The 20,217-nt window shown below is 50.8% G+C and overlaps 2 protein-coding genes across 5 annotated transcripts in view; one reads left to right on the forward strand and one right to left on the reverse strand.

The window, feature by feature from the left end:
• Positions 1 to 1,824: 1,824 nt before the first annotated feature.
• Positions 1,825 to 11,874, reverse strand: POLH (DNA polymerase eta). The gene is made up of 10 exons (XM_042789802.1): positions 11,714 to 11,874; positions 11,488 to 11,622; positions 11,182 to 11,393; positions 10,581 to 10,750; positions 7,111 to 7,214; positions 5,932 to 6,051; positions 5,226 to 5,349; positions 4,530 to 4,595; positions 3,674 to 3,837; positions 1,825 to 2,830 (listed from the first exon to the last, which is right to left on the reverse strand). The coding sequence occupies exons 1-10, from the start codon at positions 11,848 to 11,850 to the stop codon at positions 1,987 to 1,989; spliced, it is 2,076 nt and encodes a 691-aa protein (XP_042645736.1). The 5' UTR covers positions 11,851 to 11,874; the 3' UTR covers positions 1,825 to 1,986.
• Positions 11,875 to 12,139: 265 nt separating this feature from the next.
• XPO5 (exportin 5) overlaps positions 12,140 to 20,217 on the forward strand; it is a 30,874-nt gene continuing 22,796 nt past the window's right edge. For 2 of the 4 annotated variants that reach the window (XM_042789783.1, XM_042789784.1), the window contains exons 1-10: positions 12,140 to 12,318; positions 12,658 to 12,779; positions 13,453 to 13,525; positions 14,107 to 14,244; positions 14,551 to 14,733; positions 16,341 to 16,382; positions 17,266 to 17,292; positions 17,592 to 17,777; positions 18,453 to 18,529; positions 18,976 to 19,075. In XM_042789783.1, the coding sequence (XP_042645717.1) occupies positions 12,214 to 12,318; positions 12,658 to 12,779; positions 13,453 to 13,525; positions 14,107 to 14,244; positions 14,551 to 14,733; positions 16,341 to 16,382; positions 17,266 to 17,292; positions 17,592 to 17,777; positions 18,453 to 18,529; positions 18,976 to 19,075 (1,053 nt within the window). In that variant the 5' untranslated portion in view covers positions 12,140 to 12,213. The remainder of the gene's footprint in view (positions 12,319 to 12,657; positions 12,780 to 13,452; positions 13,526 to 14,106; positions 14,245 to 14,550; positions 14,734 to 16,340; positions 16,383 to 17,265; positions 17,293 to 17,591; positions 17,778 to 18,452; positions 18,530 to 18,975; positions 19,076 to 20,217) is intronic. The other 2 variants (XM_042789785.1, XM_042789786.1) reach the window with 1 other exon arrangement.

A 20,217-nucleotide genomic window follows, 5' to 3' on the forward strand; every position in this document is an offset into this window, starting at 1 on the left:
GTCAAGTACTTCCTTGCAGCCACAAATTCCCCCCCCTTGAGCCTAATTAAAGGGATGCTTTCTAGGGCACACATCTAACCGGTGGTTTGTTTTCAAAATAGCTTTGACCTTATCAAGGGGTTTGCCACTGCCTTCTCTCCATGAGAACAGGTTCTTCTCTTGGGACAAGCAGCGGCAGAAAGGCTTCCCTGTGGAGGTAGCTTGTGTCACTGAAGGGATTTGCCTGTTCTCGACTTGTTTTTTGTGTCAGGTGCTGGCATCTGCAGAGTCCAGTCCTGCCAGACACTTAGGAAATGAGACATGCCACTGTCACAGGAGCGTGAGGCAACCCTGCCAGACTGGTTGCTATTTCTCTTTAAGTGAGGACTTTGGGTAACTTGTCACTTTGTAACATGAGGACTGTCATTAATGGGAGTGACACTGTAATTCCTGCCTCTGCTGATTACCAGCAGAGCTGCACGCACCAGTATGAGCTTCTTAAGCTTCCTGAAGTCTCGCAACAACTGTGTTGTCAAGTATTAGACCCTACTGACAGTACTGTAGCAGCTTCCCAGCACAAGCTGTCTGCTGGAAGGAGAGCAGCTCAACAGCTGCAAGTAGGATGGTGCAGCTCAGAAAAGGGGAAACAGCACATGCAGGCACAGCTGCGCTGTGCATCCTTATCTGCTGCCTGAAAGGCTCCCTGCCCCTGCTCAGGGAGGGGAAGCCTGCAGCTGATGAAACTTTCTGCAAAGTGTGTTTCCAAACCCCACCCAGTGCTGCCTTGACGTGGCACGTTCCTTCCCCTTGCCCTAAGAGCCAAGTTCGAATTCTTGGCAGCAGCACTTCTGGAAGAGGCCGGCAGGCTCCAGGCAGCTAGTGGTGTAGCACTGAGCTGAGCCTTGCCGGGCAGCTGAAGGCAAGCACAGCGCTTGCCCTGGAGCCTCTCAGCCTCTCTCAGTGCCCGCTCATGCCCTCCGTGATATTCTGCTCTGTTGGCTCTATTGTAACTTGGGGAGTGCTGGGGCAGCCACACGGATGTGAACTGTGGCCCACAGAGATGAATAAGTCATTCAGCAGAGCATGATCAAAACAGATACCTGTTAAGTTGCATGCAGTATAACCAAGTCTCATAAGGAGGAAACATTTGGTTATATACACTTTCTGGGATGAAGGAAAGCTTTCAGAGGGCTGTGTGACTCCAGCACGTTTCCCATCCTTTCCATGAGGACTCTAGCAGTAGACTAGTTATGTGTCAATAGCAGTTATCAGGAACTGGTGCCAAGATTTCAAAAAGCCCAACAAAAAGTATGCCTGTGCAGCTCCAGCTTCCTCTAATCTTTGACAGGAGCAGTCTGTCTTGTGCGCTCCAGAGCTGGTGATAGCACCATGCAATGGACTGCTACACAGAGGGAGTTGCCAAACAGTCTGTAACAAAAATCCTGATGGGGGAGGAATAAAAATCAGTGTCTTCCAGGTGGAGAGGGGAAAAGGAACCATAGGGCTAAGCTACCATTTATAAGTTATATAGGAAGGACAAGGCCTGCAGCCAGGGGAAAACCACCCTGAGGTGAAGGCTTCAAACCAAGTGACTGGATAGGGATTCAAGCCTAGGCTTGGCTGGAGAGGCCCTGGGATAAGCCACTATGCTCACAGTGCCTGCTTTTACAATAGGAACAGAAAGCTGTAGGAGCAGAATTGCTGAGCAGTGATGCTATGGAAATACCCATGGCAGGAGTGGTAGGTGAGAATATGATGAAGCTTCTGGTAGCACCAAGCAGGTGGAGGCAAGCTAGATGCCACCAGCTAAACTGGGTATGTCCAGTATCATAGGCAGTTCAAAAGTTCCAGTTCCTCTTAGACATGGAATAGATAATTTATTAAGACTCTTCTGCATTAAAGTGTGACAGGCAGTATAAAAACTTTTATCTGTATTTAAAAACACTGATTTTTTTTTTTTTTTTAAAAAAACACGAATTATCTAAAAACTTCCAGTCTGGCTGGGTGTTAAGGAGGTAAGCGCTTAAAGAAAAAATCTAAAGTTCTTGTCACACCTTCTCTGGGTCGTTTTGCAGTAGACCCTGCTGGAGTCTTGGGCTTGTTCTTTGCCTTGGCAGGAGACCTGGAAGCTGCAGCTTGTGGGCTGGGAGCTGAGGCTGGAGCTGTGGGAGCGCTGGGCTCCAGGAAGGAGCTTTGCAGCTCCAGAGCAAAGTGGTAGTCCATGTGCTCCGGGAACTCCCACACCAGCACCAGCTGGCCACACTTCTCGCAGCGCTGCTGGTCCCCTGGCGAGGCGGGAGGGAGCAGGGCAAACTCAGGAGAGGGTGGCAAATTCTGCTCATTTCCCTCCACAGCTGGCTCTAATTTCAGAAGTGTCCTGGAACTGGGTGGAGTCAAGGGTGTTTGTGTAGCATCAGACAGGAACTTCTCACAGGGAAGCCTCTCGGAAGGAGAAGCAGGGCTCCCATCTCTGGGATTCCGCTTCACGGGCGACTCCAGGTCACACTGCACAGAGGCAAGTCCACCACCATCTGTCTCTTGGTGCTCTGGGGAGCTGGGCACAGGTGACTCTGTAGCAGTAGCAGCAGGCAGGCTGCTTGTCGCCGCTGTCTGCGGCTGCTGCCTTTCTGCTGCCTTTTGGAAGAATGACTGAATAGCATTAGCTGGTTTCTGCCTATGGTCTTTGCTTGGGCTCCTAAAGAACTTGACCCTGGACCTCCTAGAAGACACGGTGGCAGTGCCATCAGGCTGGGTATCACTCGTCAGGAAGGTGGCGATGCCTGCGGAGAGGAGTGTGGCAGGCTCTGAGAACTTGTTTGCTGAGAGAAGCACCGATATGAGCGGTGGAGACCTGCAAAGGACAGACCAATGGCGGCTCAGACACCAGCCTGGGAAACAAGGTCTTCTGAGGTAAAGGCTTTTCAGCAACATAAAATGTTCACAGGCAGGGGACAGAACTGCAGTCCTGGTATCTGGCAAGGGGTGGGAAAGAGATCTTCTCCGACAAAATAGCATTGCTACCTCCAGAACAGAGTCTCACAGAGGAGGCTGCGTTATGCAGAGCAGAAAGCCCCTTCCCAGAACAGCATTTCCCAAAGGGCACGGGGAACAGGGGCAACAGACTGCCAGCCTGGACTTTTAGTCCACAGCAGGCCAGAGCTGCTCTGAGACTCCCAGGCAAGGTGAAAGGGTCTTAAGGGAGCAGCAGCCTTGTGGGAGCCTGACAGACACAGCTTTCTTGTCTTAACTATGCCTCAGCCTTCACTGCAGAGCGGGAAGAAAGTAATGTTGAATACAGGAGCTGTGCACCTTAGTTTTCCTTTCTGCCCCAAAGGCTTGCTCCCAAAAAAGCACTTTTGTCCTTAGGGGAGGAGAGCAAGGCCTAGTGAGCTTCTCCTGCCTGGCAGGGCAAGGATTGCCTCGCTCCCGCTGGACACTCGCCTGCCAATAGCAATCATCAGCTCCAAGTACAGAAGTCAGAAATGTCTTGCCAGATGTGGGGCTAGAAGAGGCCAGGCTCTCACAGCTGTCCTGTGGAGGTCTCTGCAACCTGCTGGATGTGTGGAGGGGATCACTCTTCCTGCCAGCTGGCATAACACTCTCATTGCTTTCTGTCAGGTCCCTGGCTCATCCTGCACCTCCTGCAGCAGAAACAACCCTGACGGGGACATCAGCTGCCTCCTCCCACACTCACCAGGCCGCCTGGTGAGCCCCAGCCACGTTGCAGTTTTGGATGAGGGCAAAGGCATCGCTGCACATCTTCTGGGCATCATAGCGGGACAGAGCGCAGAAGCGGGACACCCGGGTGTCTCCCTGCATGCGGATGACCACCATCAGCTGCTTGGCCACTCGGTGGTTCTGCAGAAAGAAGACAAAGCTGTGTTTCAAGCGACACCTGCAGGAAAGAGCAGGAAAGGCCGAGGAGACCATCTCACTGCCCAGAACCCTGTACTATCAGCTACCACCTCCCGACGATGCTGTGTGACAGCTGGCAGCTTGCCCTGCCAGGCCTGATCCCCAGGGGACGAGATCTAGCACAGCAAGTGCTTGGGCAGCTGTGCCACACAGGATGGGAAGCACTCAGTCTTCGCTTTCCTTCAAAGGCAGCTGTGCAGCTTTTCTTGGCCCCCCTGCAGCAACGAAGCTAGCAGATTAACCTCACTCTGGCCTGCAGTTTACTATCCGGATTGGAGCGTATTGCTTCCTGTCACAGCCCACAGCACAGGCAGAGCTGCCTTGGCAAAGGGCTTGCAAGGGGGCAGCTGTGCGGCAGGATGAAGGGGCGGTGGCTGTTGGGTCCCTGCATCCTAAAGCACAGGACAAGGACTGTCCTTAACCCTGCAGTATTCTGGGGCAAAACCATCCCTCCTAGCCGGGCTCCTGCACACCTCTTTGCTTGGGGCACCTCGGCACACACCTGGGGGTGTGCAGATTTCCTCCCCCAGCACACACCACCCTCAGCCTCCTGCAAACAGCTCACAGCACAGACATGCTGCGTAGCTTCCTGAAGCCAGCAGGGAGAATGCCATCCCTGTGCCTCTCCTCCTTACCTGGCTCCTGTCCTTGGTCAGTCTGGATTCCAGCTCCAAGGCCAGCTGCAGGAGCCAGTGTTGCACCTGGACAAAACAGCGGTAAGAAACAGGTTGGATCTCTGCTCACAGCACTGCTGCCTGGTCAGAACAATGCTCTGCACACCGGGAGTGCTGGAGGGGCATCAGACTGGAATGGACACAAGCTATCACGAGGGCCCACATCTGGAGTACTCCTGGACAGATTGTCCCAGGTGAGGATTCAACGTTGGAGGCAATACATTGTAGATACAAGTCCTGCAGTGTTACTGCTGGAATTTGCCAAGTAATCTGGGTACCTACCCTTTGCATCTCCCAAAAACTCTGTAGGAACCTCTCCTCAGCTAACAGCTAAGGAGCATCCTCCATCTTTCTTTGGGTTAGTTAACTTCTTTCTAGCAACCAAGCCCTTGAAGCTTGGCACCATGAACGGCACAGGCCCACAGTTTTGCTCATGGAGATTACAAGGTTGGACTGCTTTGCGCAGGAGTTCATCAGTGCATTTCTGTCAAACAGGGATTTCCCTAACTTCTGGGGCCCAAACCACCTCCTCCCGCTGAGTTTCAGTACACTGTAACACAGAAAAGCAGCAGTTTTGCAAGCTAGTCCCAGCTTTTAGTGTTTTCATCTTCCCCAGTGCAAAGGCCAAGCCTTGTGCTAGATGTAGACTTTTCCTACCTCCTTCTGCGTGGCCAGGGCTGTCCTCCCAGGGAAGTTCTTGCTGCAGCCGATGGACTGGGGCAGGTACCGGTTTTTGACAGGTTCATCTTCAATTCCTCTGCACAAGTCATAGAGCCAGGACCTGAAAGCCACAGAGGAAACATGAGGTAAGGCAGCCACAGACAGGCCGGCATCACTAGGCAGGGAGTCAGCCTTCTGCTGAGCTTTCCTTTCGGCTCTGTGCAAGCCCTGACGGCCTCTGCAGCCACAGCTGAACAGGCAGGCTTCCTTCAGGCCACAAGTGCCTGTCAGTGCAACTCCTCTGCCTCTTCTCCTGAAGCAGCAACAGTTTACCAGTCTGCAGGGCATCCCAACCTTGGGCCCAGAACTGGTGTTTCAGGCTCTGGTCCAGCCTTGTCATTTCCTCTGTAATGAGACTGTCAGGCCTCCTTGCTTCCCAGCCTGCAGGGAGCCCTTCCACAGCTTGGCCCTTCCTTAGATGCTGCAGAGGACCTGGCTAACAGGCAAAACATTATCCTGGGGAGAGTGCCTGGGAGCAGGTGAGACTGGAAACCTGTTTGTGGGCCTGCCAGACCAATGCTTCTCAAAGATGTCACTGAAGTTTTACCTTCCAACCTTCCTAGTTACAGCAGAACCACCTGTGACTGAAAGGAAATCTCAGTTCCTGGCAAGAGCCAAGTTGTGGTGAGTGGTTTATCATTACCCAGTTTTGTCTCCAAAGTGAGTCTGGAGCTCTGTCTCACTGAACTGTGTCAGCTGCCCAATGTACTCTACTCCCAGGATGTCTGTGATGGCAGTGCCAAGCTTGCCTCCCAGGTTACGGCTATGGCAAAGAAAAAAAGAAAAGAGAGAAAGAGAAAACAGAAATGAAGCATCATGTGGAGACTATGCCGAGTCTTCTCGCAGCAGCTGTCCTTAGATCAGGACAGCCAGAAGCAGTCAGGAACTAGCGGGAGAAAAGGGAACACTCGGGACGTAACACCTCTTCTGCTCCTAGTAGAAGGACACAGAGGAGTTGAAGTGGGAACTGCTCCTTGGCTCACCCAGTTTCAGTGCTTCTCCCTCAGCTCCATCTTCAAGATGTGATCCCCAACCCTGCTCTGAAGAATGTCTCGCACACTCCCTGCTTCCTGCTCCACAGACAGGACCCTTCCCCACACCCCTCCTGACTCCATCCCTTGTGAGACACTGAAGGCAGAGAGCAGCAGGGCAGGTCTGGAGGGCAGGACCAGGGATCCATCCCTCTGGAGCAGTGGTGCTGGTAACTCTTCCCTACACCAGGAAAAGTCCTTGTGCACAGTGTGGATGCTCAAAACCAAACCACATCTGCTCTCAGGGAGCACAGCTCTGTCACTCACACTGGGGTACAGCTATGGCCTCCTTGCCAACAGTTGCTCCTGGGTTACACCTATGCACCCCAACAAGCATCTTGAGCATGGCTCTACCCAGGGAAGGGCTACCATGGGCTCTATAAGTGTGGCAGGGCTGCAGCTCCCAAGCATGCTCCTTCTAAACTGTCACCCACAGCTGGGAGGGATTACTAGCAGGGATTTCCTCTCCATTTCTTACAAGCATTGATGAGCAGTTACTGTGGAGCTGAAAGCCTTTGCTGGCTGCTTTCAATTAGCATCCAATCGCCCTCTGTTGAGGTGGGGTTAGAAAACTGTTCCTGGCCAAGTCACTTAAGTTCTGCTCACGCAAGCAATGATGACAAACCAACAGGAGCAAGTACCACAACAAAGACGACAAACAAGTCTCCCTTCCTGATAAAAGCCTGGACATTGGAAGCACAGTAGCAGTATTTCAAATAACATGCTCTTGCCATAGAACAGCTCAGCCTGAGCCCCAAAAGCACAAAAGCAGGCAGCTCCCCAGTACTTACATATTGCCGACGGGCAGTTGGCTGAAGAGCTGCGGGACAAATCGTGAAGATACTAGCGTCTGGCGGTTGGGTTTGTTTAACCCACAGGCCAGTTTTGCCAGTGTCTGTAACACAGAAGAGGGTGGAAACCCTGTTATTACAAACTGTGCACTGACTTTATTGCGACTCTACCTAACGGCTTGTGCTGTATCACCTCTAAGAGCTGCCTCTGGAATAGCTGCTAGAAGGACATGCAGGCTGCACTGTTGCTTTATCCCAGGTAGTACCCACCTTGGGACTTGGTGTGCACTGGCTGGGTACTGGGAAAGCACTGCTGCTGCCAGGCCTTCCAGCTCTGCAAAGGGCTAGACTCCTGCTACAAGCACCTTAGGGGATCTGGGTTTATCACTTGTTCTGGTTAGCTTAGTTTTCCATCGGTCAAGCCTGCTAGAGCTTCCAGAGCATCCCCCATAATCCTCCCCAGGCTATTTCTCTCACTATGTCTTGGCTCCTTCATCTTCTGTGTTTGTCATGTTTTTTCTCAATGTCACTATTTCAATCTTCTCTCTGTGAGGTCCACAGCAGCGTAGTGCTGCAAAAGGAAATCTGCAAAATACAGAATTGCTAGCATTGCTAGCCTGGAAGGGACGTTCTCTAGCCTAGCTGCTATACAGCTTCCCCTCCCACTCTAATCTACCACAGGATCAAGAACACACAGACCAGCTTGAAATCCATTTAGGTGGGTGTTTGAGAGTTTTTCTGAACAAGTCTAATAACTTCCTCTTACACTGCTTTACCACACATCCTATAACTAAGCAAAATTTCTTTCCTGCCTGTTGAGCTATGATCTTTATTAACAGCCTGTTTTACAGGCCTACATATGTTCTCTTTTCTAGACAAAGTAGATCACTTTCCTTCAACTTTTCATATCCAGTCATTTTCTAGACGTCCAATTATTGTTATTTCACTGGGGACTCTCAAGTTTACCCACACTGTTCATAAAGTGAAGTGCTGCAAGCTGAACCAATCACTGAGACTTCATGGGGAGAAATAATTTACTTTTTCTGACACCTTCTCTGATCTACACATGCTAAAAACAGGACTTGCAATTTCTACAAGAACACTCATATCACTGACTCATCCCGCTGCTTGTCCACAGTAACTCCAGGCTACTTCCTGACTTACTCAGACTTAGCCAAAAGCCTGCTGGTTGCCTTTTTCCTATAAATCACAAAAACAGTCAGTGGGAAGCATAAGCAGCACTGCTTAGTGATTTCAGACTGTTTCTGGGCTTTTCCAAGCCTGGAAATTTTAGCTCTAATTTCATCTCCCAGAACTCTCACAGCCAGGCCCCCGAGCCTCATCTGTGCTTAGCATCACCTGAATTCCTACGGCTGTTCCCTTTCTATAGGTTTCAGTGAAAATACTGGCTCTTAGAAGACCTCAGACAGTTCCCCCCAGGATCTCACTTTAAACATCCCATTTTGAGTGCAACTCACTGAACAAAATAATTATGGAAAACAGTAAGATTTTCTTCAGCTAGATGCATGCCTTTCTGACAACCTCAGTCACGTTGTGTTTTGCTAGGCTGTCATCGTCAGCTTATGAGACTCAGGGCGAGGTGCATTAGAAACCTTAAGGTGAGCACCTCACATCTACAGTTTCCCCAGTACATTAGGCCACATATGGTGTTAGAGGGTTAATAAATGAGCTTGGTATGAGTGGTTCTTGATAAAACCATGCTGTTATCCTCCAGGTGCTTCCAAATAGCTCATTCAATTATTTGGTCTCATCAGCTAGGTTCCTGGTGTGCTCTAACAACTCACTAGGAAGAAAAGCCCCTCAGGAGAGCTTGCTTTAGAAAAAACATGAGCTTAAAGCAGGAAACCTCCACCTTGAGTGTTAGGCAACAGTGGCTGTAGCCAGGGAATGGGTTTTACTGACACAAATTCACAGCGACTTGGAGGAAGAATACCAGTTTGGGGCACTGAGCTGAGTCAGGTTGCTTTTCCTCTTTCTGGTCAATCAGTCTTTAGCCCCCCAGGGGCTGTGCTTCGGGTGGTGCTCAGCCAGCTGCTGAGAGCAGCCACAGGAGCACTTTGTGCATGACAGCAGCTGCAGAAACAAACAGACTTTGATGTTGCAGCTATAGAGAGTTTCCTGCTGGGTGAGATGCAGGGTGGTTTACTGAGAGCACCGAGCACTCGTTTCATTCTTTGCAGAGAAGGTTTGGACCTACAGAGGTGAGCTGGCTGTGGAAGCACTGTAGCGTGTTCTGAACAGCCACATGTAGGCTTTGGTAATCTCTGCATTGTGCTTGCTGATATAGATATACACTTCTTCAGGGATAGCACAGTACATCATAATTTCCTTATTCCCTTTTTTAAAAAAAAGCCAAAAACAACAACAAAAAAACCCCCAAACAAACAAACAACCAAAAAAGAAATAAAAAACAAAAAGAAGAATGCTGGCATAGAAAATGGAAGCTGGGAGAAGCTGCTAGGGATGTCAGGGATGTTCTCTGTTATTCTTGATTAAAGAGAGCAAAAAGGCAAATTGAACATCTCTTCCACTGGAAATTTCTACATCAGTGATCTTGCTCAGCTATCTATCCCATTTCTGCATCACAGTCTGCTCTAGTTTTAAGGTGAGACAGTGCAGAACTAGCTCTGGTACCTGTGTGCAACTGGTTACAGTTCTGGTTGTTTCTTCATCAGTCTAAGATTAAGTTTATCTTCCCAGGTTCCAATGCATTCATTTAGTCTTTATCCTTTCACTGTTTTTAGGCAGAGTCTGCATTTATAACTGTACAGATAAATCCCTTTTGCAAAGAATGAAACGAGTGCTCGGTGCTCTCAGTAAACCACCCTGCATTTCACCCAGCAGGAAACTCTCTATAGCTGCAGCATCAAAGTCTGTTTGTTTCCGCAGCTGCTGTCATGCACAAAATGCTCCTGTGGCTGCTCTCAGCAGCTGGCTGAGCACCACCCGAAGCACAGCCCCTGGGGGGCTAAAGACTGATTGACCAGAAAGAGGAAAAGCAACCTGACTCAGCTCAGTGCCCCAAACTGGTATTCTTCCTCCAAGTCGCTGTGAATTTGTGTCAGTAAAACCCATTCCCTGGCTACAGTCACTGTTGCCTAACACTCAAGGTGGAGGTTTCCTGCTTTAAGCTCATGTTTTTTCTAAAGCAAGCTCTCCTGAGGGACTTAAAACCATTTTCTTCCTAGTGAGCTACCTCATTAGGGTACACCAGAAATCCAGGCAGTAAATTAACTGAGTTCTGACTGCATACACCCTATCTCTGGGAAAAAAACCTCCTCCCCCTTCCCAGATGTCCTGTGATTTCCCTGAAGGTGTGCTCACACATGGCTGCATTCCCCACTCTGCTCATCTCCTACAGAAGACTTGGAAAAGCACATGGGAGAGTGTCAACAGCACATTCTGACTTGCTACTCAGAATAAATCAGGCTGATGCGTTACACACGTACCTTGTTGTGTGAAATCCCAGCAGAACACCTGAATCCGGTGGCAGCTTCCACAGCCACCCTCATTTCTTCTACAATTACTGCACCCATGGTCAGCTGCAGGTCAGGACAATCGGGATTATCAAAAGACAGCGACGCCAGCCACTCGTGCAAGCCATGTTGACGCAGCTCCTCTAGAAAAAGGACACAAAAGGGATCGACATGGGCATTTCTTGCCAAGCCCAGCAAAGGGACTGGCAGCATCGGCCGGCACCAGCCAACACTGATGTGCTTCTGCAATGGGAGGTGGTGAGCGAGGATGAGCAGCAGGCAACTTAAAAGCCATCGACTGGGGCAAACACAGATCCCGTTTACCATGCTCCGGTTTCGGGGAGATAAAGCAGCCCACCCTCCACCTCTGTGGATGTACTGGGAGCGTTCCCGACGGAGCAGGAGAGGGATAACCCGGGGGGGGGGGGTGGTGGTGACAGCACTGGGCTCCTTTCTCGCTGCGTCGTGCGGCCTCAAAGCAAAGCCGCTGGAGCCGCCCCGCCGCGGTATGCCAAGCGCCGGCCCCGGGGGTCCGAAGCGCCGCGGGGTGACCCGGGGCCGGGTCGGTGCGTACCGTTCCCGCCGGGCCGGGGCCCGGGGCCGCCGGGCAGCCCCTGCACGAAGGTGGTGGGCAGCAGCTCAGCCGCCAGGGGGCGCCCCCGCAGGGCGCGCAGCCGCTCCCGCGCGCTGCCCGTCAAGTCCAGGTACGCCTCGTCGATGCTGGCTCGCTCGATGGCGGCGAAGCGCGACAGCACCTGCATCACCTCCGCGCTGGCCTCTCGGTACCTGCCAGGGGCGGCGGGCACGGCCTCAGGCGCCGCCCCGCGTAAGGCGGCCCCCGCCGCCGGCCCCGGCCCGACCGACCCCCGGCCCCGCTCACCGGGTGAGGTCGGCCTTGCCCCGCGCCTGCGGCACCCGCGTCAGCGCCAGCTCGGGGCACAGCGCCCGCGCCTCCGTCGCCCACATCCCGCGGGACACGCCGAAGGCGCGCGCCTCGTAGCTCACCGCGATGACCCTGCAAGAGACGGAGGGCGGTGGCAGGGCGGGCGCGGCGCGGCCCGGCCCCGCGGGGAGAAGGGACGGGGGAATAGGGGGACGGCACCTACCCGCCGCCCTGCCACTCGGTGTACTGCACCACGGCGCAGGGGCGGCCGCGCAGCTGCGGGTTGAGGCGCTGCTCCACCTGCATGAAGAAGCAGTCCATGTCCACCAGGGCCACCACGCGCTCCCGTCCCCTCGACATCCCGGTGCCGCCGCCGCCGCCGCCTCCCGCCCAACTAACCACCCAACAGCCCGCCCGCCCGCCCGGCGGGCTAGAGCGCCCCGCCCCGCCCCGCCCCGCCCCGCCCCGCCCCGCCGCCGTCGTTCCCCCGCGCGGGGCACGCCGGGAGTTGTAGTTGTGTGTTTGTGGGGGAGGTGTGCGCGCGCCTTTGCCTCCCCGCTCTCCGCGCACGCGCTTTCCCCGCCAGCTCCAGTTTTCCCCCCCCCTCCCCCACCCCGCACATGCGCGGAGCTGCTGCGGTGCCGCGCGTGCGCCGCGCGCCGGCCGCCCCCGCCCCTCTCGCCCGTCGGTGGCCGGTGGCGCGGGCTGCCCGCTGCCGCCGCCATGTCCGCCGAGCAGGTGAGCAGCCTCTGCGAGCAGCTGGTGAAGGCGGTGACGGTGATCATGGACCCGGCTTCCACGCAGCGCTACCGCCTCGAGGCGCTCAAGGTAACCCCGGCTTGGGGGGAGGCGCCGGGCTCCGGCCACGCGGGTGCCCCGTCCGCGCGGCCCCGGGGCTCGCTGGAGCCCGGCGGGCGTGAGGAGAGCGCCGGTTCCTGGCAGCCCCTGAGGTGCTGGGAGTCACCGGCGAGGCTGGGGGAAGGTGGCGGGGGCTGCGCCTGCGCGGCGCTGAGGGGGTTCAAGCGCTCCCCCCCCCGGTGTGCGCCCCGAGGGGTTGGGGCTGCTCTCCCAACCCCCCCCCCCCCCCCCCCCGTTACCGGCCGCTTCTTGGCCGCCCCCGTGCCCGCTCCTGTGTTCTAGTTGTGCGTGTCCCCGGTCCTTTCCCAGTTCTGCGAGGAGTTCAAGGAGAAGTGCCCCATCTGCGTGCCCTGCGGGCTGAAGCTGGCGGAGAAGACGCAGACGGCCATCGTCCGGCACTTCGGCCTGCAGATCCTGGAGCATGTGGTCAAGTACGGCTCGCTCGTCCCCGCACCCCTGCCCCGGGGAAGGGTGCCGGCCCGCTGCCAACGCAGCCACTGGCGTGGGCTCCACTCCCGTTCCCATGCCTCCCGCTTCAGGGAGGCACTTTCAGGACACAGAGAGTCTGTTCCACAGCAGAGGACAGTTGCTGTCCCGCTCTGTTTCTTTCCTCCTCTGTAAAAGGAGAGGAGAAAATGGCTTTCAGGCAGGTTGGGAAGGTTAATTCGCTGAGCTGTAAGACACACTGACATCGCAAGATGTAAATAAGCGCACAGGGTTATCAGTAGATCTTTACAGAGTTCTCTGTCAGTAGCCTCATACTAACAAAGAGGCTTTGTATTAGTTCCGAGATTCCTCTCTGCCGCCTCTACAGACCTGATGCTTTGTGCTTTTGCTGCTGCTTCTCATGTCTCTTGACCTCAGTAGCACACGCCCATTTGCCAGCAGCAGTTTTAACTCAACCTTATCATTAAGGGATTGGGCACTGGCAGAGTTTAGATAAAGAAGTTAGGGTTCATTGAGAATCAAGTCAGTATCTTTATAAATATTTTGACTCGGTGTTCTTTTTGTTTCTATTTTTCTTTTAAAAAAACCCAACAAACAAAACTAACTAACAAACAAACAAACAAAAACCAAAAAAACCCCAAAACCTCTTTTGAACAGATTCCGCTGGAACAATATGCCTCGTCTAGAAAAAGTTTATCTGAAGAACAATGTTATGGGCCTCATCTCCAGTGTAAGTACCTTCTACCCCAGACTGTTCCCTGAAACATGATTCTCTCACTTGGAGATTGAAAGTGGGAGCGAAAGGAAAAGTGACTCCACGTAATTAGCACAGAGGACCTGAATTAAATTCTGCATTTCATTACTTTCTTCTTGTGCAACCTTGGTTGTTCCAGTGCTTTTTTCTGTCTTGTAGTCAGGTCAATCACCATGTCACCTTACATGGTAGAAGGTTGTAAGGCTTGTATAACATATACCTGGTACTTTTCCTAGGAGGAAACTCGATAAATATGGATGTTTTTATCCTTTGCACGAATGCTAAAGTCGTTATTTTAGTCATGTTTTCTCATGACCAAGTCACCTTTTTTTGAGGAAAATCCTTTTGGTTCCCAGAGCTCACTAGCTATGGGTGCTTGGGAGGATAGGAGTTTCATCTAGGGTAGCTGGGAGGAAGAGCTGCCCAGTGTCGTGTTTTGTTTTGTTGCTTTTATTTTGTGTGGTTTAGAATGTTTGCAACCACTGTGCTTCCCAGGTCAGAATTATAACTGTCTGATGTTTGCTGTTTTGTATAACTCTCCCCCTCTTGTATCACAGGGAACTCAGAGTATTCTGGAGGAGGAAAGTCACATTAAGGATGTTCTGTCTCGCATTGTGGTGGAGATGATCAAGCGCGAATGGCCTCAGCACTGGCCTGACATGCTAAAGGAGCTGGATACCCTCTCCAAGCAAGGGGTATGAAACACACCTGTCTGTTCTCTGCTCATGGTATGGGTTTCAGTCTTCCGTCATTCTGAGGAAAGCCTAACTCACTCATGGTTAGGTGAGATAGGCTGATGATGGACTCAGAAATCTGTGCAAGATTAAGTTATTTATGGAGATGATTTTAGCAGAGAGAGGGCCATACTCCTGTCTGGTTTTCCCAAGGTGTGACTTGTATCTTCATGCATGCTCCCTTTCTCTCTACATTTCTGAGCTAGCCTCTAGAGATTTTAATGTTTAAACTGTGCTGATGGAGTGTATTTCATTTTGGGACATCAGGAAACTCAGACGGAACTGGTGATGTTCATCCTTCTACGTTTGGCAGAGGATGTGGTGACTTTCCAAACTCTGCCTACCCAGCGGCGACGAGATATCCAGCAAACCCTCACCCAGAACATGGAGAAGATCTTCTGCTTTCTACTAACTACCCTGCAGCAGAACGTCAACAAGTACAGACGCATGGTAAGAGTCTCCTTTCCTTTGGTTCAGTCAGTGCTGGAGGCGTTTAGGAATTGGGATACAGCTTGCAAGTTGTTGGGGAAGCAAGTGCAGAAACTCTCTGAAATCTGTTGCTGTTTCTGTGAGGTGGGGATCTGCTGTGGCCTGGGAAGCTGGTGCTGATCAGAGAGGCTGAACACATGAGGTTGGCAGGGTTGGTGTTGATAGTTTGGATTTGCTACTGTAAATGGGTTGAGTGGATGCGTGCCTCATCTGTACTGTTGGAATGCTCCACTGATACCAGGGATGTATGGCTTAGCAAAATGAAGGTGTGGTTGTGGCAGAAATGGGTACATTTGGGGTGGTGTCGTGGTTTAACCCCAGCTCGCAACTGAGCATCACTCAGCCACTTACTCCCCTCCTCAGTGGGATGGGGGAGAGAAACAGAAGAGTAAGAGTGAGAAAACTCATGCATTGAGATAAAGACAGTTTAATAAGTAAAGCAAAAGCCGCGCACACAAGCAAAGTAAAAGAGGGAATTCATTCCCCACCTCCCACGGGCAGGCAGGGGCTCAGCCATCCCCAGGCCAGCCGGGCTCCATCCTGTGTAATGGTTACTTGGGAAGGCAAACGCCATCACTCCGAACGTCCCCCCTTCGTTCTTCTCCCCCCAGCTTTATACGCTGAGCATGACACCACATGGGATGGGATATGCCTTTGGTCAGTTGGGGTCAGCTGTCCCAGCTGCGTCCCCTCCCAGCTTCTTGTGCCCCCCCAGCCTGCTCGCTGGTGGGGTGGTGCAAATTGCAGAAAAGGCCCTGACTCTGTGTAAGCACTGCTCAGCAGTAACAGTAACATCTCTGCATTATCAACACTGTTTGCAGGACAAATCCAAAACAGAGCCCATGCTAGCTACCGTGGAGAAAATTAACTCTATCCCAGCCAAAACCAGCACAAGTAGTTTATGTAACACAGTGGTAAAGAAATGCTGTCCTGGGCTCTGCTCTCTTATGCTGCAGTGGTGTCTGTGTGGTGATGCACCAAATTACATGAGCTTTTGATGTCTCAGCATTGCATCTAGGCCTCCTCAGTCCTTTTCTCTGAGAGCTCAGGTCAGGAAGCTGCTTATTTGTCAAGTTGTGGTGAGGAATGCTCTTTTTTGTGTAAAGAGAATTGTTTCCTGAATTCTTATCTGCAGTCAGAGGTGTGCAGGTTGGTCAAGATGGATGGTAAAGGCAAGTGTCTACCCCACCCTGTTCCTGTGAGAAAGAAGTGGATTTGGGAGCGTAGCACAATTGAGAAACCAATCTAGAAAGAAGTTGCTTAGGTGTATCTCTTGTTCTTTTCTTCTGTGAATTAAAATCCAGAGTTTCACTAACTGTGAAACTGGGAGGCAGTGGCAAACCCTCTCCTACATGACCACTGTTCATTTTCCTGATGCACCGGACAGGCTGAACAAACCCACCTGTAGAACAGACAGTTCTCTGTGCAGTTCATGGTGGTGGGTGGGAGACCCTGGTGCCTTTTGTAGTCTGGTTGAAATGCATTTCCAGGTAAGGTTTGAATTGCAATGCTTGAGGCTCTGAAGTGTGGCTGCTTCTGCTAACCGTGGAATCTTTCTGATTGGCAAGGTTGGAGCACCCCAGGAACAAGAAGCCCTCACCACTCCACAGGTTAGCAGATCTTTGGGATGTTTGTGCACAGGGTAAATTCTGAGGGTTGGGTGTTCAGTTACCTGTCTGCACACTGAGACTGGGGGAGATGACGGACAGTTCCCCAAGACCATAATAACCTGCAGTGCTTATAAGTACACGGTTCTGGTATGATGGCTGAGTTGTTAAATGTTTGGGACACAACCAGATTAATTTATAATCGCTGCACTGGATACATCGATGGACAAGAGTTTCCATATCAAAACCTTGCAGCAGAAAGAAATGCTGGTGATGTCTTTGCATCTGAAAAACAAATCAAACCTGAGTGTCTGAGGGACACATTTGCATTAGTCAAAAAGATGGTGCAAGCAGTGCATTGCTGCTGTGATGTGTTTGGAACTGGGAATCAGGCTGTAAGCTCCTGCCCCAACTCTCTCTCCGCTGCCTTTCTGAACATGAACAAATCACCCTTTTCAGACATCAATCTCAGTACATAAAAGCCACACGCATCTTTAAGAGGCTGGCTTTTGGATGTAAGATGCTCTAAAAGGTCAAAAGTTTCTTCCCTGGAAGCTTCCAGGAAGCACCGAAGTGCCTTTCCTTCTTGTCCCCCGTGTCTCCCTGGTGCCTGCTGACTGGAGTGTCATCTTTTGGATGAGAAGGAAATTGCGGTTTAACTTGCAATTCAAAGTCCTGTTGTCTTACCTGCCAGGGGGCTGTGGAGGTGGCTGTGATGGCTGCAGCAGTGTCCTGAGCGGGAGACTCTGTTGCAGCCTCTTTCACTAGGGAGCTGTTCTGTGAAGCTGCTTCTGGCTGCGTTCACGAGAATAAGCCTGTCCAGCAGTGGCTGGGTGGAAGCGTGTGCTGTAGCTGCTCACTTACCATCTCTTGTTTTCTTTTTCAGAAGACTGATCTGGCTCAGGAGCCAAAGGTGAGCGGAGCTATGCGGGAGTTGGTGCGTTAGTCATTCTCAAGACCAAGATCTCTTAGAACTAGGCTTTTCTCAGACTTTGGAGTTTGTTACCTACAGTTCTCATTTACAGATAGATTTATTCACCCACAATACAAACTTCTTTGAGAAGAAAGAAGTGAGGGGTGGCAGCAGAAGGGTCCAAGTCTCTCAATCTCTCAGGGTGGTTCCTGGTACTATTTCTTCAGGGAGTGGGCAGCTTTAAATGGAAATTGGTGTTCCTCTCTGGCTCTGACCTCTTGCCTTCTCTCTGTTCACAGGCCCAGGCAAACTGCCGTGTGGGGATAGCAGCGCTCAACACCTTGGCTGGCTACATTGACTGGGTGGCTTTGAGCCACATCACAGCAGACAACTGCAAGCTCTTGGAGATGTTGTGTCTGCTCCTAAATGAGCCTGAGCTCCAAATAGGAGCAGCAGAGTGTCTCCTGATTGCTGTCAGCAGGAAAGTGAGTTCTTCCTCCTAAACTCCTATGGCTCCCCTTTGTTTTTGCTCCTATTCTCCTATGTAATTCTTGAGATTGAGCAACGATATCTTTGCCCTTTTATTTAAGAACTACAATTTGGCTGCTTATGTTAATGGTATTTAGCATGAACGTCATGCCAGCGCAATACATACAGCAACTGTTGGAACATTCTCCAACTTCTGTGCTCACCTCTTCTCACAGTGTTGGAGATCCCCATTGGCATTTTTTTTTTTTTTTCCCCATTCCCTACAACTGTGAAATGGGATATACTGTCACCACCTGTGTCATCTAGCAGCTCAGAAAAATGACAGCAGGATCTGAACAGGTGATTTGACTTACATGTTCACAGGCATCTTAGTGTCAAGGCTGAGTGTTTATCAGCTGCCTTTAATTAGCTAGCCAATCTGCTGTGAAGAAGAGTTAATGTCTCAGGATCAGATTTTCACTTCTAAAGTTCCTGTGGTGGTGGGATTGCTTGGGGAAATTTCTTGAGATCAGGAATACCTTAGATTTTTTGGCAAGTTTTTACTGAAATCATTTGTGGACTGTTAAGCCCCTCCTCAGATGGAAGGACAACAGGGGCTCTCCTAATTTCTCTTGCAGATGGGAATAAATAGTTATGTTCTAATTGAGGGATGTGGCGTATTTTACACATAGGGTAAGCTGGAGGATCGGAAGCCACTGATGGTCTTGTTTGGAGATGTTGCCATGCACTACATTCTCTCTGCTGCCCAGTGAGTACCATCCTGCTGCTGTAATTTTGCACAAAACTGCATACAAATGGCTTTGTAGATGTGATTTGTAAAAGATATTGCTGCTTAACTGCAGGAAGCTGGGACTGGGTTAGGAGAGAACAAAACCACCATTTCTTTTATAAAACCTGAAGATCTGCCAGTTTTTTTCAAATCCCATAATTGAAGGACAAAGTGGTGTAAATAGCACAGCTTCCCCAGCTTTCTCTTAGCCTGAAACTGATGGGTCAGGAAGCTTTCAGAGATGCAATTTCAGAGGGTTTAGATGCCGATAAAGCAGTACTTCTTGATAATAACAAAGAACATCCCACTGCAATAAAATCAAATTGCTCTAGTCCTCTTTTTATCTACAAGATAGATAGTGATGCCCTTGTTGCCTGCAACATCAGTAACTGTGATCCTGTTTTTTCCCCTCCGCTCATTCCCAGGACAGCAGATGGAGAAGGCCTGGTGGAGAAGCACTATGTTTTCTTGAAGAGACTGTGCCAAGTTTTGTGCGCGTTGGGCAGCCAGCTATGTGCGTTGCTAGTAAGTCTCTGCTTATTCCAGTGGGAACCCTGGCAAGGCTGGTTTTTTTTTAGAGCTGGGAGGGAGGCAACTCTGATCTAAGGTAGGACCAGGGTTCTCCCTGTACGTTTGGCAATCGTAGGGTTCTCTTCACATGCTTGGAAAAGGCAGAAATGGCTCTGCTTGCAAGTGGGGTAACTGTGTCCTGCCAAGTCGTAGGAATGTAGAATGGAGGGATCCTGACTGATTCCAGGCCTCTGCTGTCATCAAGAATCATCTCATATAACCTCTGTAAAATGCTGAAAATTGGTCAAGTTTTTTGCTGTCTACTGCTCCAGCAAAAGAACTCCAGGACATTACTCTTGTGTTGAAAGCCTTTTAAATTTTCCTGGTTAAAAATAACTCAAAAAGTATACCTGTTTGTTCTTCTACCAAGATTCTCCCAAGCTGAAGAAAGAAACAGATTGATTTTATTCCTGCTGTTCATCTTTCTGATGCTTTGTGTCAATGTTGAGGTGAAGATGCACGCTGATACTTTGCATGCCATGCTGCTTGCTGAATTCCCACTCCCTCCATTCAGCATAGTGCTTCTACAGTAAAGAAGGCAGGCTTGTTGAGAGATGCTGTTTGTGGGGAGACTGAGGCAGCCAGTCAGCCTGGGCAAGTGATAGAGCAAAGTAAATTCTCACAGGGAGGGAAAGAAATAATTAAAAAAACCCAACAGCAACAACAAAAAAAATCAACAAAAATAAAAAACAACCACCTTTGAGAATTTATCCCTAAAAGCAATGAACAACAAACAAAGTTAGTGTTTTCAGTGACTTCACGTGCTGTTAAGCAGTGGGAGCTTTTAGTCCATAATGAAGTCATGAGATGGAGACTTGAGTCACATTCACTCAGGAGAGGCAGCACTGAGCTGTTACAGCTCCACAACAGGGATCTTGAGGGCACCAGGTCATATTATGGTTATCGAGGAGCAGCAAAACCTTGAATTTTTTGTTCTGGGCAAAGCTTACTTTCCTGACAGACTTCCCAGAAAATTATTGGTAAGAGATGTCTGTATGTTAAATGCAGGAGACACTTGGAGGAATGAGAGTGAAATCATCTAGGTGTATTTACTTGGGAAATCCTGCAGTTGCAGACTGCTCCACTTTGGTTCTCCT

This window comes from Tyto alba, unplaced genomic scaffold, assembly GCF_018691265.1.
Source record: "Tyto alba isolate M040663 unplaced genomic scaffold, T.alba_DEE_v4.0 Super-Scaffold_16, whole genome shotgun sequence".
NCBI classification, from domain to species: Eukaryota; Metazoa; Chordata; class Aves; order Strigiformes; family Tytonidae; genus Tyto; species Tyto alba.

Bases quoted from the DNA above. Each gene is read 5' to 3' on its own strand.
- POLH (XM_042789802.1), bottom strand. From the start codon at position 11,850: ATGTCGAGGGGACGGGAGCGCGTGGTGGCCCTGGTGGACATGGACTGC. The intron at 10,751-11,181 runs GTACGCACCGAC...TCCTTTTTCTAG, and splicing joins GCCCCGGCCCGGCGGGAACG to AGGAGCTGCGTCAACATGGC. The intron at 2,831-3,673 runs GTGAGTGTGGGA...TGTCCTTTGCAG, and splicing joins GGGGCTCACCAGGCGGCCTG to GTCTCCACCGCTCATATCGG.